Raw genomic sequence first — 20,840 nt, 5'->3', positions numbered from 1 at the left:
CCCCCACTTAATGAGGGAGAAAGTTTGGTCAGCCGAATCCTACAGCTGGGGCCTCCAGGGACCAAATTTCTTGGGTAGGAGAGACTTAAAACAAATTGATGGATGCCGGCCTTCCCATTCTTCTCCTTCTGCAATATTATTTTTTATGTCCTTGTGCCCATGACATTGTCCTTTCTATGATTTTATAGTATGTATTCCTAACCTTTAGTGGACCATTTCTAGCCTTTGTGATATGTGGTTGTTGTTTTGGTGATATGTTTCTACTTTTTCTTAAAGTTCCTTGACCTCACCTTTGATTTAGCATGAGAAAATATTAGTTATAGAATGTACCAGTCACTTCTGCTGTTATGTGCTTGATGTCTGTAGCAAAGCAACCTGGACTGAAAGCAAAGGAATCTGTTGCATTATTACTATTATTATTTTGCTACCATAGTCCCCAGTATGATACCTTATATATTAGATATAACATAACATTTAGCATGATCAATAAATATAGCAGTACATAATTCAATTCTTCTTGTGAAATTATTAAAATAACAATGTATTTACAGAGTTTAGAAAAGTAGAAAGCGTGTTTTAAGACGATGAATTAGAGATATGCATAATAAACATTTATAAACCTTTGCATTTATAAAATAATCTGAAATGAATTATTTCAATATATTCACCATATTAAAAAAAGTTTTGAAAATGTGAATGAAAATAAAGAGCCAGTTAAAATCAATGCAAATAAAGGACAAAAATATCCTGTTGCCTAAAGTGGTTTCTTTTATCCTCTACAGATAGTCCTCGTCTTACAACCATTTGTTTAGTGACCATTTGAAGTTACAACGGCACTGAAAAAAGTTTGTCACACTTATGACCATTGCAGCATCAAAATTCAGATGCTTGGCAACTGGTTTATATTTATGACGGCTGCAGTGTCCTGGGGTCATATGATCACCTTTTGTGACCTTCTGACAAGCAAAGTCAATGGGGAAGCCAGATTGTCTTAACAACCATGTTACTAATGTAACAACTGTGACAAGAAAGGTTGTAAAATGGGGCAAAACTCACTTAACAACTGTCTCGCTTAGCAACAGAAATTTTGGGCTCAATTATGATCATAAGTGGAGGACTGTCTGTATTATAAAACATAATTTTTCTTTAACATTTACACACAGAACATTCTTTATAAGGATTCCTGCATACAGTTCCATATTTCAAAATAACTTTCAATTTCATGGATTTTATCAGTGTTTAAAAACAAAAAAAATACTCATATCTGTTTCTTTGGCAAGGTTCTATTTATATAGAATAAAACTGGACGCTTGCTGATCATAATCCTTGGCTACAGTATGAAGGTACTATTGCTGTAGTATGCTTTTTTTCACAATCATAGCAAGGAATAATAAAGAAGCTGGTAGAGTTCCAGGTCTTTTTGTTACAGGCTTTAAACAAAACTATCTGTTTGTTTCTCTATTGTCACAATCTTTTAACGTAATTTGTTGCTGTAATAGGCCTGTGATTGTTGAAATCCCTCACTTTGCGGCATTACGTGGTAAAGAAAGAGAGCTGGTGATTTTGCGTAGTGAGAATGGGGACAACTGGAAAGAACATTTCTGTGAATTTACAGAAGATGAGTTAAATGAAATACTAAATGGAATGGATGAAGGTACATGTTTTTATAAACAAGATCTTAAAGCTACAATAAAAAGAAATCAAAGTAGAAATCCTATGCTTACTTAGCTGGAAGAAATAGCAATTCTAATTTGCCTTATAAGTAAATTACTTATGCACTTAAAATAATGAAAATACTTATATAGTAAATGTTAACAGATTTTCAGAAAGAGCAAAATGCAATATAAAACAAATTCCAATACTGAAGTTTCTTATCTACTAAACATCTCATGTCTGTAATTGGATGAAATGGTGCATCATAGAGCAAAACTTTTTCAAACGAATTACCTTTAATGAGCTAACTTACAGAATGCATCCAAATTCTGGGACACAGGACTTCTGTGAAATTGAAATTTGGCAAATGTTATAAATAAAAATCATATAAAACATTTGTGTTCAACATGGGCTGCTTTCAAGGAAGGTACATCTCTGAATACCTTACTAAATTTTTAAGAATTTTTCAAGTACATTAGAAGTTCTGGCATTGTTGAGTGCATTGAAAATCTGATCAAGAAATAACTCTAAAACAATGACCCAATGGGGCGCAGGTGGTCTAGTGACTCATAAATGTATTCATGTAGTTTTCTACACTACATAATCTTACTTCTTGGGGATGATTTTGATTTCCCACTGCAGGGATAGCCTAATAGTCTCCAATCTTATTGTTCCCAAGATCTGTTCCTGTTTGCTTTATCAAGTCAGCCAGGTACAGAGTGCTGAAGTCTAATTGTCAGTAAATGGAGCATGGAACATGGAGCATTTATCCATTATAAATTGTAATTTAGGAGTAACATGGATTGTGTACTATGGGTAGTTTAGTTAACATATTTTAAACTAGTGTTTTATATAAAACTATTTTGATAAAATTTGTATTACTACATGTTAAAGCAATGTAAGAAAGCAAATATGAAATCTGTGATGAAATTCACATTGTATACCATACCAAGCTCCTCTAAACATATATGTTGTATCAATGAGGATTCTCAGTAATCTAGGTAGAATTGTTTGAAGCTTGGGACATTGCAACTGGACTAATTCTTATTATTATTTTGAGACATTTTGCTGCTCATCCAAGCAGCTTCATTAGTCAGAACAAGTCATTTAGGCAGAGAGTCATAGAATGTACCAACTCCTGCCTCAGGTGTTTCCTCCCCAAAATTTGAGATGTTTTGCTGCTCATTATGTGATGCTTGATATGCATCAGTACAGATCCAATAATAAACCCAATATGATCCTGAATATATGGATGGGATCATCCATAATCAGCTTTTAAAGGGAACTGTTATAACTGTGTGTAAGCTGCAATTAATGAATTGTTCTCTTAATGTGAAATTCAAATCCTGAATCTACTCAGAGCAAATTTTAAGAAAGTTATTCTGGCTCCACCTCTTAGGATTAGAAGTACAATTAGCAAAAAGGTGTGTAAATGTATATTAGGACTGTGCAAGCTTTGAAAATTATCTGGGAAAGGCACTTTGACCTCAGAAGAATACAGCATCTATCTGCTGTTCACTAGAACATACTTTTCTAGCTTCTGTGTGATCCTGAAAAGAAAAAAAAATGCCTAGAAATTAGGTTATCTGAAGGAGGTCTCATTCATGTTAAAATATTTTTTGAAGCATTAAGAAATCCATACATTAATACAGGGGTATGGAACGATGTCCCCTTTATGACTTGTGGACTTCAACTCCCAGAATTCCTGAGCATGGCTGGCTTAGGAATTCAACTCCAGAAGTCCACAAGTCATAAAAGGCCATTGTTCCCCACCCCTGCATTAAGTGTATAAATATAAAGATTTTCTCTTAACAATTCCAGTGTTTACTATTTGAAGTAATGTTTGCTCTTTTCACCCAGTGCTTGACACCCCAGAAGAGCTGGAGAAGAAGCGTATTTGCCGTATTATCACCCGAGATTTCCCACAGTACTTTGCAGTGGTGTCCCGGATTAAACAAGACAGTAACCTCATTGGACCTGAGGGTGGTGTACTAAGCAGTACTGTAGTACCACAAGTGCAAGCAGTCTTTCCAGAGGGAGCATTAACTAAGAGAATTCGTGTTGGTCTTCAGGTATGAGAAAACAAATCAAAATATTATAATCGGTGAAGCCAATATTTCTGTTGAGGATAAGAGTAGTTTCCTGTAATTCTATTTCATTATCATTCCTCTGTGGCAGGGGTCTTCAAACTTGGCCCTTTTATGACTTTTGGACTTCAACTCCCAGAATTCCTCAGCCAGCGTGCCTGAAGTCCTCAAGTCATAAAAGGGCCACATTTGAAGACCCCTGCTCTATGGTATTTTTTCTTTTTTTGCATTTTATGTCTCCTGAATTCCAGTAGCACTGGAGGAAACTGGCCCCATTATAATGTGTAAAGTATTAACTAAGTTATATATCCAAAATTTGTAGCAAACCTGTGAACCAAATTTCTTCATAATTATATGTAAAACTGATAATGCATTCAAAACATTTATTTAAATAAAGAGTCCTCTTTAAGAGGCAGGTAAAATAGTTCTTGCCAGATTTATTTGTTTATTTGTTTATTTAGAGAATTTATATTGCCACGCACTCAAGTTTCAGTGACTCACATTTTTTTTTAAAAAAAACCAACATACAAAGAGTTAAAGCAATAACTATCCACCTCCCAGCGACAACAATCAAATAAGCTACTTCTTGGGCTCTATCCTACTCTGGGTTCCCAAGGTCCGTTGGCAAAACCAAGTCTTCAGGGCCTTGTGAAAGAATATTACTTTTGAAACTTCCTTTTTCCTCATAGCACACAAACAGTAATGCTTATGTAGTGCCATTTATAAAAAAATTCTTTGAGGTTTTTTAAATGTGAAAAATGTATTCATACATGCTAAAGACATAAAAACACTTTCTTAAAATTATTGTGCAATTACTAATTATTTTTACAGCTACCAGGTCATGGTGGCAAAAATCTAGATTAAATACCCAGAAATTTATTTGCTGCCATCTAGTACAGTGATGGCAAACCTTTTAGAGACCGAGTGCCCAAACTGCAACCCAAAACCCACTTGTGCATCGTAGGGTGCCGGGTGGGTGTGGCCCATTGGCTGGGCGTGGCTGCGGTGGTAACGGCAGACTGGGTGGGACTAAAAAGTTCAATCAATCAATTCCATCTTTGCAAGATTTTTTTTTCCCGCGAGAAGTTGAATTGACTGATTGAAACTTTTTTTTTTGCACACGGAGGTGGAGGCCTAAAGCGAAAAGGTTTTATAAAACCCAGCTGAAGGCCTAGGACTGGGGTGACGGTGCATGTGCCCACAGAGAGGGCTCTGAGTGCCGCCTCTGGCACCCATGCCATAGGTTCGCCACCACTGGTCTAGTAACTCTCTGGATTTTTTCAGTCCTCCTCTTTTGCTATTGTGCCCCTTTTTGTAATATTTTCTAAGCTTTAGTGCTATACTGAAATTAGAACAAAAACAAAACAGAGAATACTAAAGCATAGGTTCAACTTCAGTAATAACTTTTAATAAGTCATATATTCAAAATTTAGTGAGAAGATCTAAGGAGAAGGACTGGTGACAATCATCTACATTTTATAGCCAAGATGTACAACAAACAGTAATGTATTTATTGTTGTATAAGAAAAAAAAATCTCTCAGGGAAAGTTATTACGAATTTACAGCAGATGTTTAAAACTAATGGCCATATATATAATGTATGTATCTGTGCATGCATGTACATGTAATATATAAAAGCTATGTGTCTCCTTTTTAAAATATTTAGGCTACTAAATTTCCCATTTTTTGTGGGTTGAGTCTCATTAAACTTACAAGACTTCTGAGTGTAGGATTGAATTATGAGCTGAGTTGATTGAACTTAGTTGCATTTCTCCTAGTTTTGTCTTTTATCAAATTTATGATTAGCATGCTGTAAGTCTAGTTTAATTCACAAATAATCCAAAAGAATTAAACTTTTCACTGAAAGAATTCTATATACAAAATATAAAAGGACTATAAGAACATGAAGATATTCAGTTTGTACTTACCTAATGGCTAGAGATAAGTGAATTTATCCCATCATAATTCAAATGGATTTAAAGATTTTTCAGAGAATTGTCATAATTCTCTTTTCTTGAGAATTCTGTGAAATCATAATACCTCGGAGCTTTGTTAAATGATAATTATTACCAATAGCCCATGGCCAACCAGTAAGGGAGAGAGTATTAGCAGAAGACATCAGTTAGTAGCAAATCAAGAGAAATCATCACCACATAGAACAAAGTGTATTATTGTAGTTAATCATTATTCAAGCAATTTTAATTAAGATAAATTTTATTTTCTCATTGTCTTTGAATAGGCCCAACCTATGCACAGTGAACTTATAAAGAAAATTTTAGGCAATAAAGCCACATTCAGCCCTATTGTCACATTGGAACCTAGGCGAAGAAAATTCCATAAGCCAATAACTATGACCATTCCTGTTCCGAAAGCTTCCAGTGATATGATGATAAATGGTTATGGAGGTGAGACTCCTACTCTAAGACTACTATGCAGCATAACAGGTAAGCTCTCATATATCTCTGAAATTTCATGCATGATGCTGATTGTTGGTTTGGGTCAGGGGTCTCCAACACCCGGTCCATGACCCAGTGCTGGACTGCGGCCTGTTGGGAATCAGGTGAATCATCAACACTGGTCCGCAGAGCCAGAAAGGTTGGGGACTGTTGGTTTAGGTCATTAAAATTTTCATTAAAGCTCTGTTACAAAATTATGTAAACTGTCTTCCATAGATCATAGTTAAGAGCATTGGTTTATAGTGAAAATACAAATTGTCTAACCAAATAATGAATACTATCATTAAAATAACCAATGAATTGCCATTTTAACTGTATTGGTTTATTTTAAAATTATGCTCAGTGACTAGAATAGATAGTTTAAGAATAGGAGCTGTCCAATGGAAAGAGTCATTGACTCTTTATCAATAATTTATTTGCCTTGTAAAACAGAGGGCAGATCTATTTATTCAGAGTTTTAAATTGTCAGAATATAAGTATAATGATGAATTGTAAAATTTAAGAAGAGATTGGATAACCATTTGTCTTAAATGGTATAGTGTTTCCTGCTTGAGCAGGGAGGATTGGGCTAGAAGACCTCCAAGGTCCCTTCCAACACTGGAAGACCTCCAAGGTCCCTTCCAACAGTGCGTCTCAAATTACCACGGACGCTTCCTGGCTGATTTGTGAAGCGCCAGGACAGGACGGTTTGACACACTGTTATTCTGTTCTGTTAGAAGAATGTCACTGTTGGGTCAGGTCAAGCGGCATCATTGTCCAGCTTGGTTCCCAACCCCACAGGTTTTTCTGAAGAGTCACAAAAAGCAAAGTGGAGACATATTGTATATTCTCTTACTATTATTCCACTCAGTGGTCTTTGGTAGTGGTACTTGTTATGTGGAAATTTCTGCTGGTCTGAGATTTCTCAATGTCAATTTTAGGAAGTCTGTTATATCTGCATCAGCTTGTTTTGAAAATTATTCTAAAATATAATCATTACTTTTCTTCTTGTCTGTTGAAGTGTTTAAATATAGAGTTCGAAATATATAAGCTGTTATTTTCATATTAATTCTAATTCATTTAAATAAAAAAGAAAGTTTTTGTCTTAGAGTATATTGGTCATATAATGTTGAGGTTTTTTTCAGTTAGTAACAAAGGGGGCAGGAGATCAATATTTTCTGTTTTATCATCTAGCCAGAAAGCTACAGTCTCCTTAGCTTCTCATGCTTGAATTAAATCTCAGAGAAATAATAATAAGGAAATTCTCTCATTAGGATTTTTCCAATTAGGAAGTGTGGGTGAGAAAAGTAGCTATGAAATAATATAAATAACAAGTAACATAAAACAAAAGCAGCAGTCTCTACCAGCCATAATTCAAAATAATTTCAAAACTATCACCCCAAAAAACAAAATTAAAACATACTCTATAGCATTTTGGACAAATCCAAAGCTATTTTTGCAAACAAAAGAAATTAAGTTTGCAATGCAGATTTTAGCACAGAATCAATGTAAAGAATTTACTACAGATAGTCCTTAACTTAACAGTAGTTTGCTTAGTAACTGTTCAAGGTTACAACAGCATTGAGAAAGTGACTTATGCCCATTTTTCACACGTATGACCATTGCAGTATCTCCATGGTCAGGTGATCAGAATTCAGACACTTGGCAACTGACTTATATTTATGACGGTTGCAGTGTCCTGGGATCATGTGATCACCTTTTGAGGACTTCTGACAAGCAAAGTCAATGGGGAAGTCAGATTCACTTAACAACCATGTTACTAACTTAACGACTGTAACGATTCATTTAACAACTGTGGAAGAAAAGTTGTAAAATGGAGTAAAACTCACGTAACAAATGTCTCACTCAGCAACAGAAATTTTGGCTCAATTGTGATCATAATTGAGGACCACATGTATTTTATTTTTTTCATTTTGTACCCTAAAATTAAATCCTTGATTCTGTTGGGTACTGACGTAATAGAGTCTTTTGAAGTATTGGTCAAAATTATTTTTATCCCAAAGATCACAGACTTTATAATTGCTTATGAATGAAGACACAAGTTTCTCCTATGATTTGAATAATAATGTATATTAGTCTTCTAAACTAAACATTTAACTGTCATACTGGCAGAACTCAGAATCAATTTAATGACAAAAAACTAGGAATACCCTTAGGTCGGACTTTGCACAACTGGAAATTTAACTAAAAGGAATTTTATGCATCCAATTTTACAATTTTTCAGAAATGCTTACTGTTTTTCCCTATTTGTTTCAGGTGGAACAACACCTGCTCAGTGGGAAGACATAACAGGAACAACACCATTAACATATGTAAATGAATGTGTTTCCTTCACCACAAACGTGTCTGCCAGGTACCACCATACACAGCAGTATCTAGTAATAAAACTATAAAAAAACATTTCAGAACCATAACTTTAGTCTGACACTGTATTATGCATATGAAGCTTGTCCATAAGTCACCTACTAAATTGCAAAGATGCTATTTATAATAGGATCCTTCCTTAATTTTGATCTAATCCTGGGATAAATCAAATTATAATTAACTCTGAATGCTATACTAAATAAAATAAATCTTATGCCAACAGTGCAAGTAAACTTATTGTTCTCTGGCAGCTGCTCCTACGACTAAATTCTAAACAACTGTTCCCTTAGGATTCCATAGATTGAAGGTGTTGGCATTGTTCTAAGGCATTACAGTGTGGGCCTGATTTCAGAAATTGAGCATGCTGATAAGAATTTTCTCCTTGTCTTTCTTTTAACAGTCTGTTGCTTAGAATAGTAATGAGGATTCCAGAAAGAGGGGAACAAAAGAGTGGTTTGGATAGCAAGATGGGTGGCATATCAATTTAATAAATAAATAAATAACAAATAAATAATTGCAAGATATAGAATGGTAAAAACAAAGGTATAATGTATTGGGGCAAAGCTTGTCCATACTTTGGTTTAAATTAAGGTACAAGGGTCAGTGAAGACATTCTATAATCTTGGGTAAATTAGCAATACATTCAGATTCATTTTAGTTTCAATCCATCCCTCACATCAAAGTCCAGGGGGCAGTTCAACTACTGTTAAATCTGAATTATTAAGTAAATATTTGAATTTGTCTTTTACATCAGTTATTTTAAATCAGTGCTAGTTCCTAGAGTTTTAGAAGTTTCATCACATTTATTATTGTTTTCTCCTCACCTGCTAGATTTTTTTTGGTAATAATTTAATATGTTTGATTATTTTCAGATTTTGGTTAATAGATTGTCGACAGATACAAGAATCTGTAGCATTTGCTTCCCAAGTATATAGAGAAATTATATGTGTACCTTACATGGCCAAATTTGTAGTGTTTGCCAAATCTCAAGATCCCATAGAAGCCCGACTAAGATGTTTCTGCATGACTGATGATAAAGTGGATAAAACACTAGAGCAACAAGAAAACTTTGCTGAAGTTGCTCGAAGCAGGGATGTAGAGGTATTATTTGTGTTTATATTTTTGGACATGTTAGTTTAAAACACGTTGTTTCCATTGTATTATGAGTTAAAAAAATAGGGCAAAGAGAAAAATATCTCATTATTTTAGAGAACTTGGGTAAAATATTAAGCATATGAATATTTAATCCATTAATTCAAAATCACAGCATAGTGGAAGGGATTAAATTTTTCATTTATGTTCTTTTCTTTACAAAAAAAGACACTATCCTGTAGCTTAATTTGCTCTAAGATGAAACATGCTGCAAACATAAATAGAACAATAAATGTTAAATGGAAAAAGTGTAATGAAACCAAATGATGGATCTTTATTGCAAAACAGCATTTTCAAATTAAATGTCCGTATACATAGTTATATAACGATTTGGGTTAGTTCAAAAATAGATATGATAAGCATTGCAATTAAATACATTAAAATATTGTTTTGGTTCTTTCAAAATAAGAGTACAGAAAGAGGATATAGGAACCACTGGCTATTTTTTAATAGCAACCTTGGTGGTTAATGCTTATAATAGAAACAAACAAACAGGTGTCTCAATTAATAGCATGATAAGATATGGGATAAGTTATTGGAACAAAATATACAAAACCCAAGAATCTTTCTAAAAATCCTACCCACTTTTCCTATATAATGGAAGGGGAAAATTATTGACTATATGGTAATAATATGAAAAATCTGAGAATGTAATATTACTACCATAGAGCCTAGAATATTGTTAAGAATCTTTGTTTTATGGTTAAAGATGTATATTACTTTTTAAATACTATATCTATTGACAAGACTGACTATTTTGTCATAAGATGTCATAAAACCATTGCAGCATAACTTGCTTTATGACAATTTCTTGCAAAAATCTCTATTAGGTTTGGCTTTAATTAGACTGATCTGTTCTTAAAACAGCAGTATACGGATGTGGCAGGATCTTACCTACCAAGAGACATATTTTAGAAAACAGGTTTATAGTATCAAGCTAACAAATCACTGAAATCAAGTGCTAACGTTTAAAGAGCGTAATCAATTAGCAATTGATGTGTTTCCAAGAGCTGTATTGAAGGACAAGAGAATTCCATATGCATCCCATCTTTGTTCATGTGAAGTATGTATCAGTAAATTTTCTTTTTACTTTTATACTGTGATTTTTGTAAAGATTCTTTCACATTTTAATTAAGTTCCTATCAGTCTATCCTTAGTATTTATTGCTGAAACAGAATCTCTTCAAATGTTGCAAAATCTATTCTACTGCATGTAGAACCCCTCAGAAGTTGAATATTTTATCTTAGTTATGTCTTTTTGACAGTTTCTTTTTTTCTTTTGTGTTTTACTATGATCTTTGGTTGTTGCCCATTATAAAGCAGTTTCATGAATTAAAAACAAGGAGGTAACCCTATTTTTTTTTTAATTTATGGTACTTTGTTTACATTTGATTTAATCAAATTTAAATAAATTTTTCCTTGCTCTGATATTTATATCTGTTTAAGATTTTATTGACAAACTGTGTAAAAATGTAGGAAAGAAAAAAAACACAATAATCTCTTAAAACGTTTCAGCATTTTGCATTGGATTGAGGCATATTGCATATATATATTCTTTGATTTAATTACTAAGAAATGTTGATTGTCTGGAAATAATAATGTATTTGTATATATTTAGAATCTCTTGCAGACATGTTAATCCACTTTGCTGCTGCTGTTTATTTGTAATCGCAATAGGGTGAGCTTTTGTTACTTGTCCCGCTCCTGCTAAGGTAGCAGTTTGAAAGCATGCAAATGCGAGTAGATAAATAGGTACCACCTCGGTGGAAAGGTAACAGCGTTTTGTGCATGTTGGCATATAGTCATGCTGGCCACATGACCACAAAAGTGTCTTTGGACAAGGGTAGCTCCATCAGCTAAGAAACAGAGATGAGTACCACCCCCTAGAGTTGGACACAACTGGGACAGGGGAAACCTTTTTCTTTATATTAATAGTGTTGATTTTTTTTTAAAGGCTAACAGTATATTTTAACTTAGCCAAAATAAATATAAGAACAAAATTCATGAACATTTTATTTTCTTATTAATTATATGTAGGTATTAGAAGGAAAACCTATATTTGTGGACTGCTTTGGGAATTTAGTACCATTAACAAAGAGTGGCCAACATCACATATTCAGTTTTTATGCCTTCAAAGAAAACAGACTTCCATTGTTTGTCAAGGTAATTTTGATATAAATATGTATATCGAGTTTGGTTTTATTTTATTTCAATACCAGTAATAAAGTTATAGTGTGTTGGTTTATGTTGTTTACCCTCAGGAGAAGGGGGAGGTAAGTGACAAAAAAAAACCCCAATACCATGATAATTACATTTTTAAAGGCAGACTGTCTATATATTCCATTTAGATGCTAACAAATAATGTCCTATATATAAAATTAGTTATCTGTTCTGAGTTTTGATTTCTTTAGGGTTCTGCAAAAGCTTTGGTACTTTCTACAAGACATAATAATGTAATGTTCTTATTTACACAGGCTTTGAGTAGAAAGAATAGTATGGTTTATTTTAGGAATGTTGTGTATATTTGTACCCGGTTTATATTATTATAGATTTGTTGTCCCCTTTAGAAACTTGTTCTTTGAATTGGCAGTCTGTAGGCTGCATCTGAACTGGGCACGTGTTCCCCATTTCAAGCTATGTGTCAGCCAGGTTTTCTTCTTCAGTCTCAGAACGATACCCTGTTCCTTTTGAACAATTAACTTTTCTTTCATCTATTTGTTTTGCAGTTTGATCCACAGTCATTATCCCTTTATGACCAACTTAATGTATTTTGTTTCTATTGGTTATTTATTATATTCAGTCCACATTCAATCAACTTCCCTACATTCTGTATGCCATATTTTTACCACATGGACTTCTTAAGAATCTTATTTCCAATATGTTCAGTTTATTGTGGTTTTTGTGGCACAACCAATGCTCACTTTCATATAACAAAGTAGGCTGAAACAATCCTTATACTCTTTGCTTCTTTTAATAAACATTCAACTGTTGCCACAGACTATATATTATTCACTATCGGCATTTGTAGAGTTTATAATTTTCTGTCCTGATTAGCATTCTATCAACATATACAAAGCCACTTACTTGTTTTAGTTTTTTGCCATGTATACATAACTTGCAATTATTCACTCAATTTTCCCATCATATTCAACTGCCTTAGTCTTTGATACTATAATTTTCACATCCATATTGCTCTATACAGAATAATACACTCACTAAGGTTCTCAGTTAACATTTGATTAATTTCCATTGTTTGACATATTGCTCTAACTCAAACATGTAAATATTCCACACACATTTCGGCACTTTGTAATATGATTATTTTGATTTTGTTCTAAGCAGTTGCAAATCCTCTTCCCACATACCCACTTTCTATTTATTCTGTTAGGAAATTAATCTGTCTTTTAACATTCTTTCATAGACCATAGACTTTATTTTTCTGCAATCTTTTTACATTCACTCATATTTCTTTCCTTTTCTAGCATATACATTTTCCCCCAAGAGCCAATCCTGACATTCTGTCCCACATTTTCTATCCTTTTCTAAAGTCTTTTTGAAACAAACATAACTCTTTCTAAGCAGATAAAGATAATACTCTTTTGTTCTTAGATATATGAATGGCCCAATCACTTTTTGGAGTCTCTTGACTTGTTCCTATTCAGCCATTAGTGGAACCTAGCAGAGTTCCCACCACATTCCTCTGAATTGCATTGATTCCTAGCACTGCATAATATTTTTCCAGATTTCATCCCTAGTTCTTTCATTATCACGATTCTTTGGACATACCATTGTCAACCCATATATTTGTATTCTCAAACTTACTTGTAATAAGCTGGATAACACCAGTTTATCTTTTGATTCATAATTAAACCTACACCTCCACTTGGTATTTATCAACTCAATTTCAAATGTTGCATTATTTTATTTCCAAAGATCAGATGTACAAATTACCAAATAAAACAGCAAATTTTGTCAGGTTGTCTTGGAAGTTAACCGTTGCCTCTTTTTAAAAGCTGCAACATTACCTTTGGCTACCATATAGGCAGTTTCATGATATGAGTCTGGAAATAAAAAGTGGGCATAAAAATCAGTCATTTTCCCAGGTGCAGTTAGTAAGAGATTGTCCTTTTGAAGATCCCTATAAAATTTACCAGAAAAAAAAGGATGTGTGGCATCATACTGATCAAATTCCTTGTTGAAGAATGGTGGTATATCTATCATGTGATAATGTGGATGGGAGGATTTGCCTGGCCCTGAAAAATACTTTCCTCAGCTAAAGGAAGTTAGGGTGTGCAAATACTTTATGGTTCTCAGAAGCCTATCTCCAGCATTTATCCTAAACTCTGACAGAGTTAACTGACTTTGGACATTATTTGATGTAGCTCAGTATTTTTAACACTAGCTTTTTGACTGGAGCATAGTCCAAAATTAATAAGGAATCTACACCCTCATAGTTATTCTTAATTTCTGTTCTATTGTCTTTGTCCATAAAGAGAAATAATTAGCAGCTAAAACTAGCAATAGCAACTCTACAGAAAAAGGAAGCCCAAATATTTCCAACATGCCACACATCGTCTCCCATGCTCTTTTCCAATATTGAGCATCTCCAATTCAAGCCCGAGTACAATGCTGGGGTAACCTATAGTACGGCAAATAATGATCTTAAAACTTGGTTTCTAATTTGGTGGGGGGGATTTTTCTTCATATGTAGGTAAACCTGAGCTGCATAAAATATTTAGATTAGTGTTTTAGCTTTAAAAAGCTTTATTATGAAAAATATCAGTTCATATCATTTGGAGTAAACTTTATGTAGCCTGACTTGACTTGCTGAATATATTCATGATAGACTTTCGAGGGTCTGTTGTCATGAAAAACTACTACTACATATTTAAAGCAGTATATCTGTTCAGTCCTGTTCTGGTAAATTATAGAAGTTTGCTGTTTTAGGATTTTGGCAAAAAACATGAGTTTGGATCTGATTTTGATACAGTGATGTACAAATATTCTCACTACACATTTAAGCTTAATAGGTGTACAAGAAATAATTGCAGGGTTATCTGTATACAGTAATATGGGCACTGTGGCCTGCAGTCTTAGGCGCATGAAAATTTGGGGAGCAATTCTACTTAATAAGATCAGACTATCTTCAACCAGATCTATAGCATTTAATCCTGCCTACTCTCATTCATAGACATGCTTTTAACCCTTTTCATTCTAAGTCACAGTAAGTGACACACTAAATGACAACACAGTAATGGTTGTCATTAGATGGACCTTCCACCACTCATTCTATCTGTGACATGCAATAATACTTGCTAAGAGTAAGGAAAGTACTGAATATTTCTGGCACATTTTTTGCTAGCATATTACAACTAAAGCCCAGGTATATTCCTTGCAAGTTAGGATTTCTCCTTAAGATATTACTTTGGAAGCCAATACACTATTGTCCATATCCTGCCCTCAAAAAGATATGTGCCTTACTGACGTGCACAGAGTTTTGGGTTTGAACTCCTGCTATTTTTCTGCAATAGGTTCGGGATACAACACAAGAACCTTGTGGACGTCTATCATTTATGAAAGAGCCTAAATCTTCAAGAGGTCTGGTACATCAAGCTATCTGCAATCTGAATATCACATTACCAGTATACACAAAGGTACTCCCCAGTTAAAATACAACCTGCTCGTATATTACACTTGTACACTGTAATTTAAGATGCACTAAACTTGTTCTGTAGTTTTGTAGTTTTCACAAATTCTTAATAGCATTATATAAATATCTATTATTTAATATCACATATTTGGGATGTATAAATTATGTAGCATTCTTTCCTGTCAGAGGCTCTCTAGCTTCCTTGAGTGTTGAAAGTCAGGTAATGCACAGCTCTATATGGAAGCAATGGCCGATTAGGATGAGTCGACATTTATCAATAATTGGTAACAACCAACATTGTTATCACTCACTCAAATCATAATTAAGCCATTTTTGTGTGCATTTACGTACATAGTACACTCGATTAGCAGGGCAATGCTAAACAATTTTTTTTAAAAAAATAAAACTTTATAGCTTTCTTGCTCAGCCCCAAACTAATTGTTTTATTTTCCAGCATTGTCTTGGTCATAGATGACTCATATAGTTAGTTAAATGATTAGGAAAATTGCATAAGATACCACAAGCACGTATTCTGACTTTCAATGTAATTCAAATATAGCAACATTACATTTGAAACTTCACTAGTGACATAAAAATAAATCTATGCTAATGCTTATATTTTCTTGTTGTTATCTTTAAGAAGATATATTTAAGAAATTTTTCTACACAGATTGAATTTTGGCATATTGGAGAAACTGTGTTGTAAGTTTAATGCATAATAATCAAACAAAATCCTAACATAAAATAGCTTTTCTTCTTTGAACTTACTTGAATCTCCACTTTTCTTAACTGAACCAACTTTCCTATTCTCTTTTCTTTCCTTCTTAGGAGAAAGTGCAAAAATTGTATTCATTGTGTATTCTTACCAATTAAATGTGTCCAGAAATCATACTTTTCCTTTAATTGCATCCTATCTTTCCTTGCTCTGTTTTTCTTTTCTTGCATGGCATATTGGATTAAAGGAATCAGAATCAGATCAAGAACAGGAAGAAGAGGTAACTTTGCTAATTCTGGTGTAAAATTGCTATGATAAGGCTCCAAATTGGGAAAGAGCAGTTAGTTGAATGCCAAATGACTGCATGTCAAGTATGATCAATTCATTGCCTATTGGTCAGTATTGACACCATCTCAAATTAATTTCATGTAAATATTGACCAGGTTTCATAAGCCCTTTGCAATCAATTCAGTTATAAACTCCCTGTAATCCATATTTATTCTATTACATTTTTTGTTTTGGAAAGAGGGGAGATTAACTGAAAGAGAAAAATAACTCTGGAGTATGAAAAATGAGATGAAAATATTTTCAAGAAATATATTTATAAGCAGTAAATGTTAATTGCTAATTTGAACCAATATATATTGCCATTGAACAAGACACATATACAATAGTAATTTATCTAAGTATATAAAATGTATACCTGTAAATTAGCTAAGCTACTTTAATAACATAGTGTATACAACAACTTAGTCCACTCCACTGGTTCTGAAGTGAAAGCTACATATTTATCAATGATGTCCTCAAAGGATAATGAAAATTCAACCTACAGCTGATTTAATTTTTTTGTTTACATCCTTGTAGTTGAGATGAGTTTGTTCTTTTAGCAATTTTATCCAGGAATAAATGTCAAGCAAGTAAACAGTAATTAGAAAGAAAGGATGTCTTTTCTCAAGTTCTTAAAATCTTTTATAATTTCTAAAAATAACTGCAATTGTAGAGTTGTTCAGTTAATTGGAGTCATTCTATTGTAATTTGTCTCCATTTTAATTACCCTTGCAACAGTGCAAAATGACGTAAATTGCAGTAAGCAAAAACTGTTCCCTATTGAGTTATTTTGATGAAATAGTTTTCTTCATAAGGCTTTTCTAGAAACATGCAGACAATGGATAATTATTAAAAGCAAAAGTGTAAAAAAATAAAAAATGCATTGGCAAAATTGTAATGGGAAATAATTCTCTGTAAATATAAAATCATGAGTTAATTAATACATCTTCAGTTGCTGACCAATAAAGAGCATATAAATAAATAGGTATATCAATAAAAATAGAACATTCAAAAATAATTATTAAATTAAAAAGTAGAGAAGGGAGTAGGGGATCAGCCATATTGGATTGAACTCTCACTAAGAGATATGAAATGATAGGAAGAGTTGAAGCTACAAAAATCTTGGGGGTGGTTGATCATGCAATATTGGAATTTAACATTATATAAGCACAAGCAATAGAGCAAAGTCAAACTAGAGTCTTGGACTTTAAGAGAACTAATTTCAATAAACTTAAGAGAGCTGAGAAGGATTCCATGGATGAGAATTCTCAAGGTGAAAACAACCCAAGAAGCTTGGGAAACTTTGAAAAGTGAGATTATAAAAGCCCAGTCTAGCACAATACCAATGAAGAAGAAAGATAACAGCTCTCAAAAGAAACCAGCAAGGCTGCATAAAGAACTTTCTGATAAATGAAAGACAAAAAGGACAAGTATAAAAAGTGGAAAGAGGGGCACATAACTAAGGCAGAATATCAGCAAATAGCCCGAGCCTGCAAAGATGAAGTGAGGAAAGCTAAGGCTCAAAATAAACTAAGGCTTCCAACGAAAAGTCAAAAATAACAAAAAAAGGTTTTTTTCAACATGTAAAAAAACAAGAAAAAAAGTCATGGAAATGATTGGTCCATTAATGGGAGAAAGTGGCAAGAAAGTGACAAACAACAGGGAGAAAGCAGAACTGCTTAGCTCGTTTTTTGCATCCATCTTTACACAAAAGGAAAAATGGTCCAACCTATCAAAAACAGTAACATAAAAAACAGATTAAAAATACAAGTTAAAATAGGCAAGAAAATGCTAAGTGAGCACCTGTCCACCCTAGACGAGTTCAGATCACCAGGACCAGATGGATTACACCCCAAGGTTCTGCTGGAACTGGCAGATATGATCTAATAACCACTGCACTATATCTTTCAAAGATCCTGGAGCACTGGGGAACTACCAGAGAACTGGAATAGAGCTGATGTAGTTCCCATCTTCAAAAAAGGAAAAAAATAGATCCAGGAAACTACAGACCTATCAACTTGACTTCAATACCTGGGAAGATTCTGGAAAAGATAATCAAGCAACAAATCAGCGAACACCTAGAGGCAAACAAAGTCATTACCAAAAGTCAACATGGGTTTGTCGAAAACAGATCATGCATGAAAAATCTTATTGCTGCACTGCATACCCCAAAGTTCTGTTTTAGACTCAGTACTCTTCAACATCTTCATCAATGATTTGGATGAGGGGATAGATGGGGAACTCCTCAAACTTGCAGGCAACATCAATCTTGCGACACTTGCAGGAATAGCCAACACACCAGAAGATAGGTCTAAGATACAGAAGGATCTTGACAGTCTTGAACATTGAGCGCTATCTAACAAAATGAAATTCAGTGGTGAAAAAAGTAAGGTTCTAGGCAAGAAAAACTAAATGCACAGGTATAGTATAGGTGGTACCTGGCTCAATAGTAGTAATTGTTAGAGGGATCTTGGAGTCCTAGTGGACAATCACTTAAATATGAGCCAGCAGTGTGCTGCAACTGCCAAAAAAGCCAACACAGTTCTAGGCTGCATTAACAGAGATAGAATCAAGATCATGTGAAATGTTGATACTGTTTTATAATGTCTTGGTAAGACCACCTTTGGAATACTACATCCAGTTTTGGTCGCCACGATACAAAAAGATGTTGAGACTCTAGAAAGAGTACAGAGAAGAGCAACAAAGATGATTAGGGGACTGGAGGCTAAAACATATAAAGAACATTGCTGGAATTGGGTATGTCTAGTTTAATAAAAAAAAGGAGTAGAGGTGACATGATAGCAGTGTGCCAATATCTCAGAGGTTGCCACAAAGAAGAGAGAGTCAAGTTATTCTCCTGAGGGCAGGACAAGAAGCAAAGGATGGAAACTAATCAAGGAAAGAAGCAATCTAGAAGTAAGGAGAAATTTCCTGACAGTTAAAACAATTAATCAGTGGAACAACTTGCCTCCAGAAGTTGTGAATGCTCCAACACTAGATATTTTTACGAAGAGATTGGACAACCATTTGTTTAAAATGGTATATGGTTTCTTGCCTGAGCAGGGGGTTAGACTAGAAGACCTCCAAGGTCCCTTCCAACTCTGTTATTCTGTTATTTGTAGAAGAAAATTCAATAAATAAAAATATAGAAGAATAAATATCATATAAAAATATAATATTCTACACTTAAAAATAATTTAATAAAATAGATGACTCCAATTCTCTGGTAAAACATGGCAAAATATAAATATAAATGCTTTGAATCTTAAAATAAGACTTTTGGACTATTTCTAGCTTTATCATATGTTCCTACTTTTGCTACTAACTTCTCAAAATACTTTCCAAGTGCAGGTTAAACATAACCCATTTTCCATTTCTGTATTATTTACAATCTCTCCCTGTCCAATTCAATGGCTAGTGCCCTCACTTTTTAACATACAGTATAAATGGAGTAAATTAACCGTTAGCATTATGTGTGTAAATGGAATTCATGGTCACTAATGACTTAAATGCATCGTTAATTCCACCACTCTAAGTAACTAACTTAACTGTAATCCTAAGAATATTTATCAAGAAGAAAATGAATTCAGTTTGGTTCTTCTTTAAATGGGAATATTTAGAATTGAGCTGTTACTATCATGTGCATTTATAAAATGAAAGATCATAATCTAGATATAATTCAGGATAATAGTTTCCATTGTAACATTATGTTTCTATAACCCATTCGTTCTTTGTTTCAGACTGACATGACATCAGAAAAACGTAAGACTTTAATAAACTATTATGGTGTGCATGAATTATCTAATAAAGCATGAAAGGGATTGCAAATTTTAATTGCCACTGATGATCGTATTAACTTTATAAATATAAAGTTATAATACTCTAACTATAATCTGTAGATAACACCTGTTATTTGTTATTAATAATTTAAAATTAAAATATTTAGTTCATCTAAGTATTCTTGGTTTTTTAATTACCTGGTAACCCTGCTATTGCTGTTAGCCCTCTATAACACCTTCCCCCTCTTTTTTTAACTACATGACCTGAATTCATTTCATTTCATAAACTAATTACAGTATCACTTTTAAAAATTAAAATATTCAAACTGTCAAAACTCATCATGAAATTACTCACATGAAATGTCTAGATGCTAGTATAAAAGTGATACTGTTGAAAGTAACAAAGATCTTTAAACCATCTATCTATGTCTTAATACTCTGGTGAAGTATTTCTGTGAGATTTTTTTATGTCTTAGAATTTTGTTTGCTGGAAATGAATTATTTTTGCCACAAATGAGGATAGATGTTAGATGGTCTTGGCAACTTCCTGTACAAATCTATGCAATTTTCTTGGAAACATGTTTGGAAGTGGTTTGCCATTGCCTTATTCCTAGAGCTGAGGGAGAATGACTAGCCTAAAGTCACCCAACTGGTTTTA

The 20,840-nt window shown here is 33.5% G+C and overlaps 1 protein-coding gene across 1 annotated transcript in view; it reads left to right on the top strand.

Annotated features, from left to right (window-relative positions):
• The window catches only part of ANK2 (ankyrin 2), a 133,517-nt gene that overhangs the window by 81,272 nt on the left and 31,405 nt on the right, over positions 1–20,840 (top strand). The window contains exons 26-34 of the mRNA XM_029283988.1: positions 1,500–1,654; positions 3,514–3,725; positions 5,980–6,184; positions 8,453–8,549; positions 9,433–9,661; positions 11,749–11,874; positions 15,243–15,365; positions 16,324–16,356; positions 20,144–20,165. Of these exons, the coding sequence (XP_029139821.1) occupies positions 1,500–1,654; positions 3,514–3,725; positions 5,980–6,184; positions 8,453–8,549; positions 9,433–9,661; positions 11,749–11,874; positions 15,243–15,365; positions 16,324–16,356; positions 20,144–20,165 (1,202 nt within the window). The remainder of the gene's footprint in view (positions 1–1,499; positions 1,655–3,513; positions 3,726–5,979; positions 6,185–8,452; positions 8,550–9,432; positions 9,662–11,748; positions 11,875–15,242; positions 15,366–16,323; positions 16,357–20,143; positions 20,166–20,840) is intronic.

The sequence above is a fragment of the Protobothrops mucrosquamatus genome, unplaced genomic scaffold (assembly GCF_001527695.2).
Source record: "Protobothrops mucrosquamatus isolate PMUCROS unplaced genomic scaffold, P.Mucros_1.0 scaffold314, whole genome shotgun sequence".
NCBI classification, from domain to species: Eukaryota; Metazoa; Chordata; class Lepidosauria; order Squamata; family Viperidae; genus Protobothrops; species Protobothrops mucrosquamatus.
This window is presented reverse-complemented; position numbering and strand designations above follow the sequence as displayed.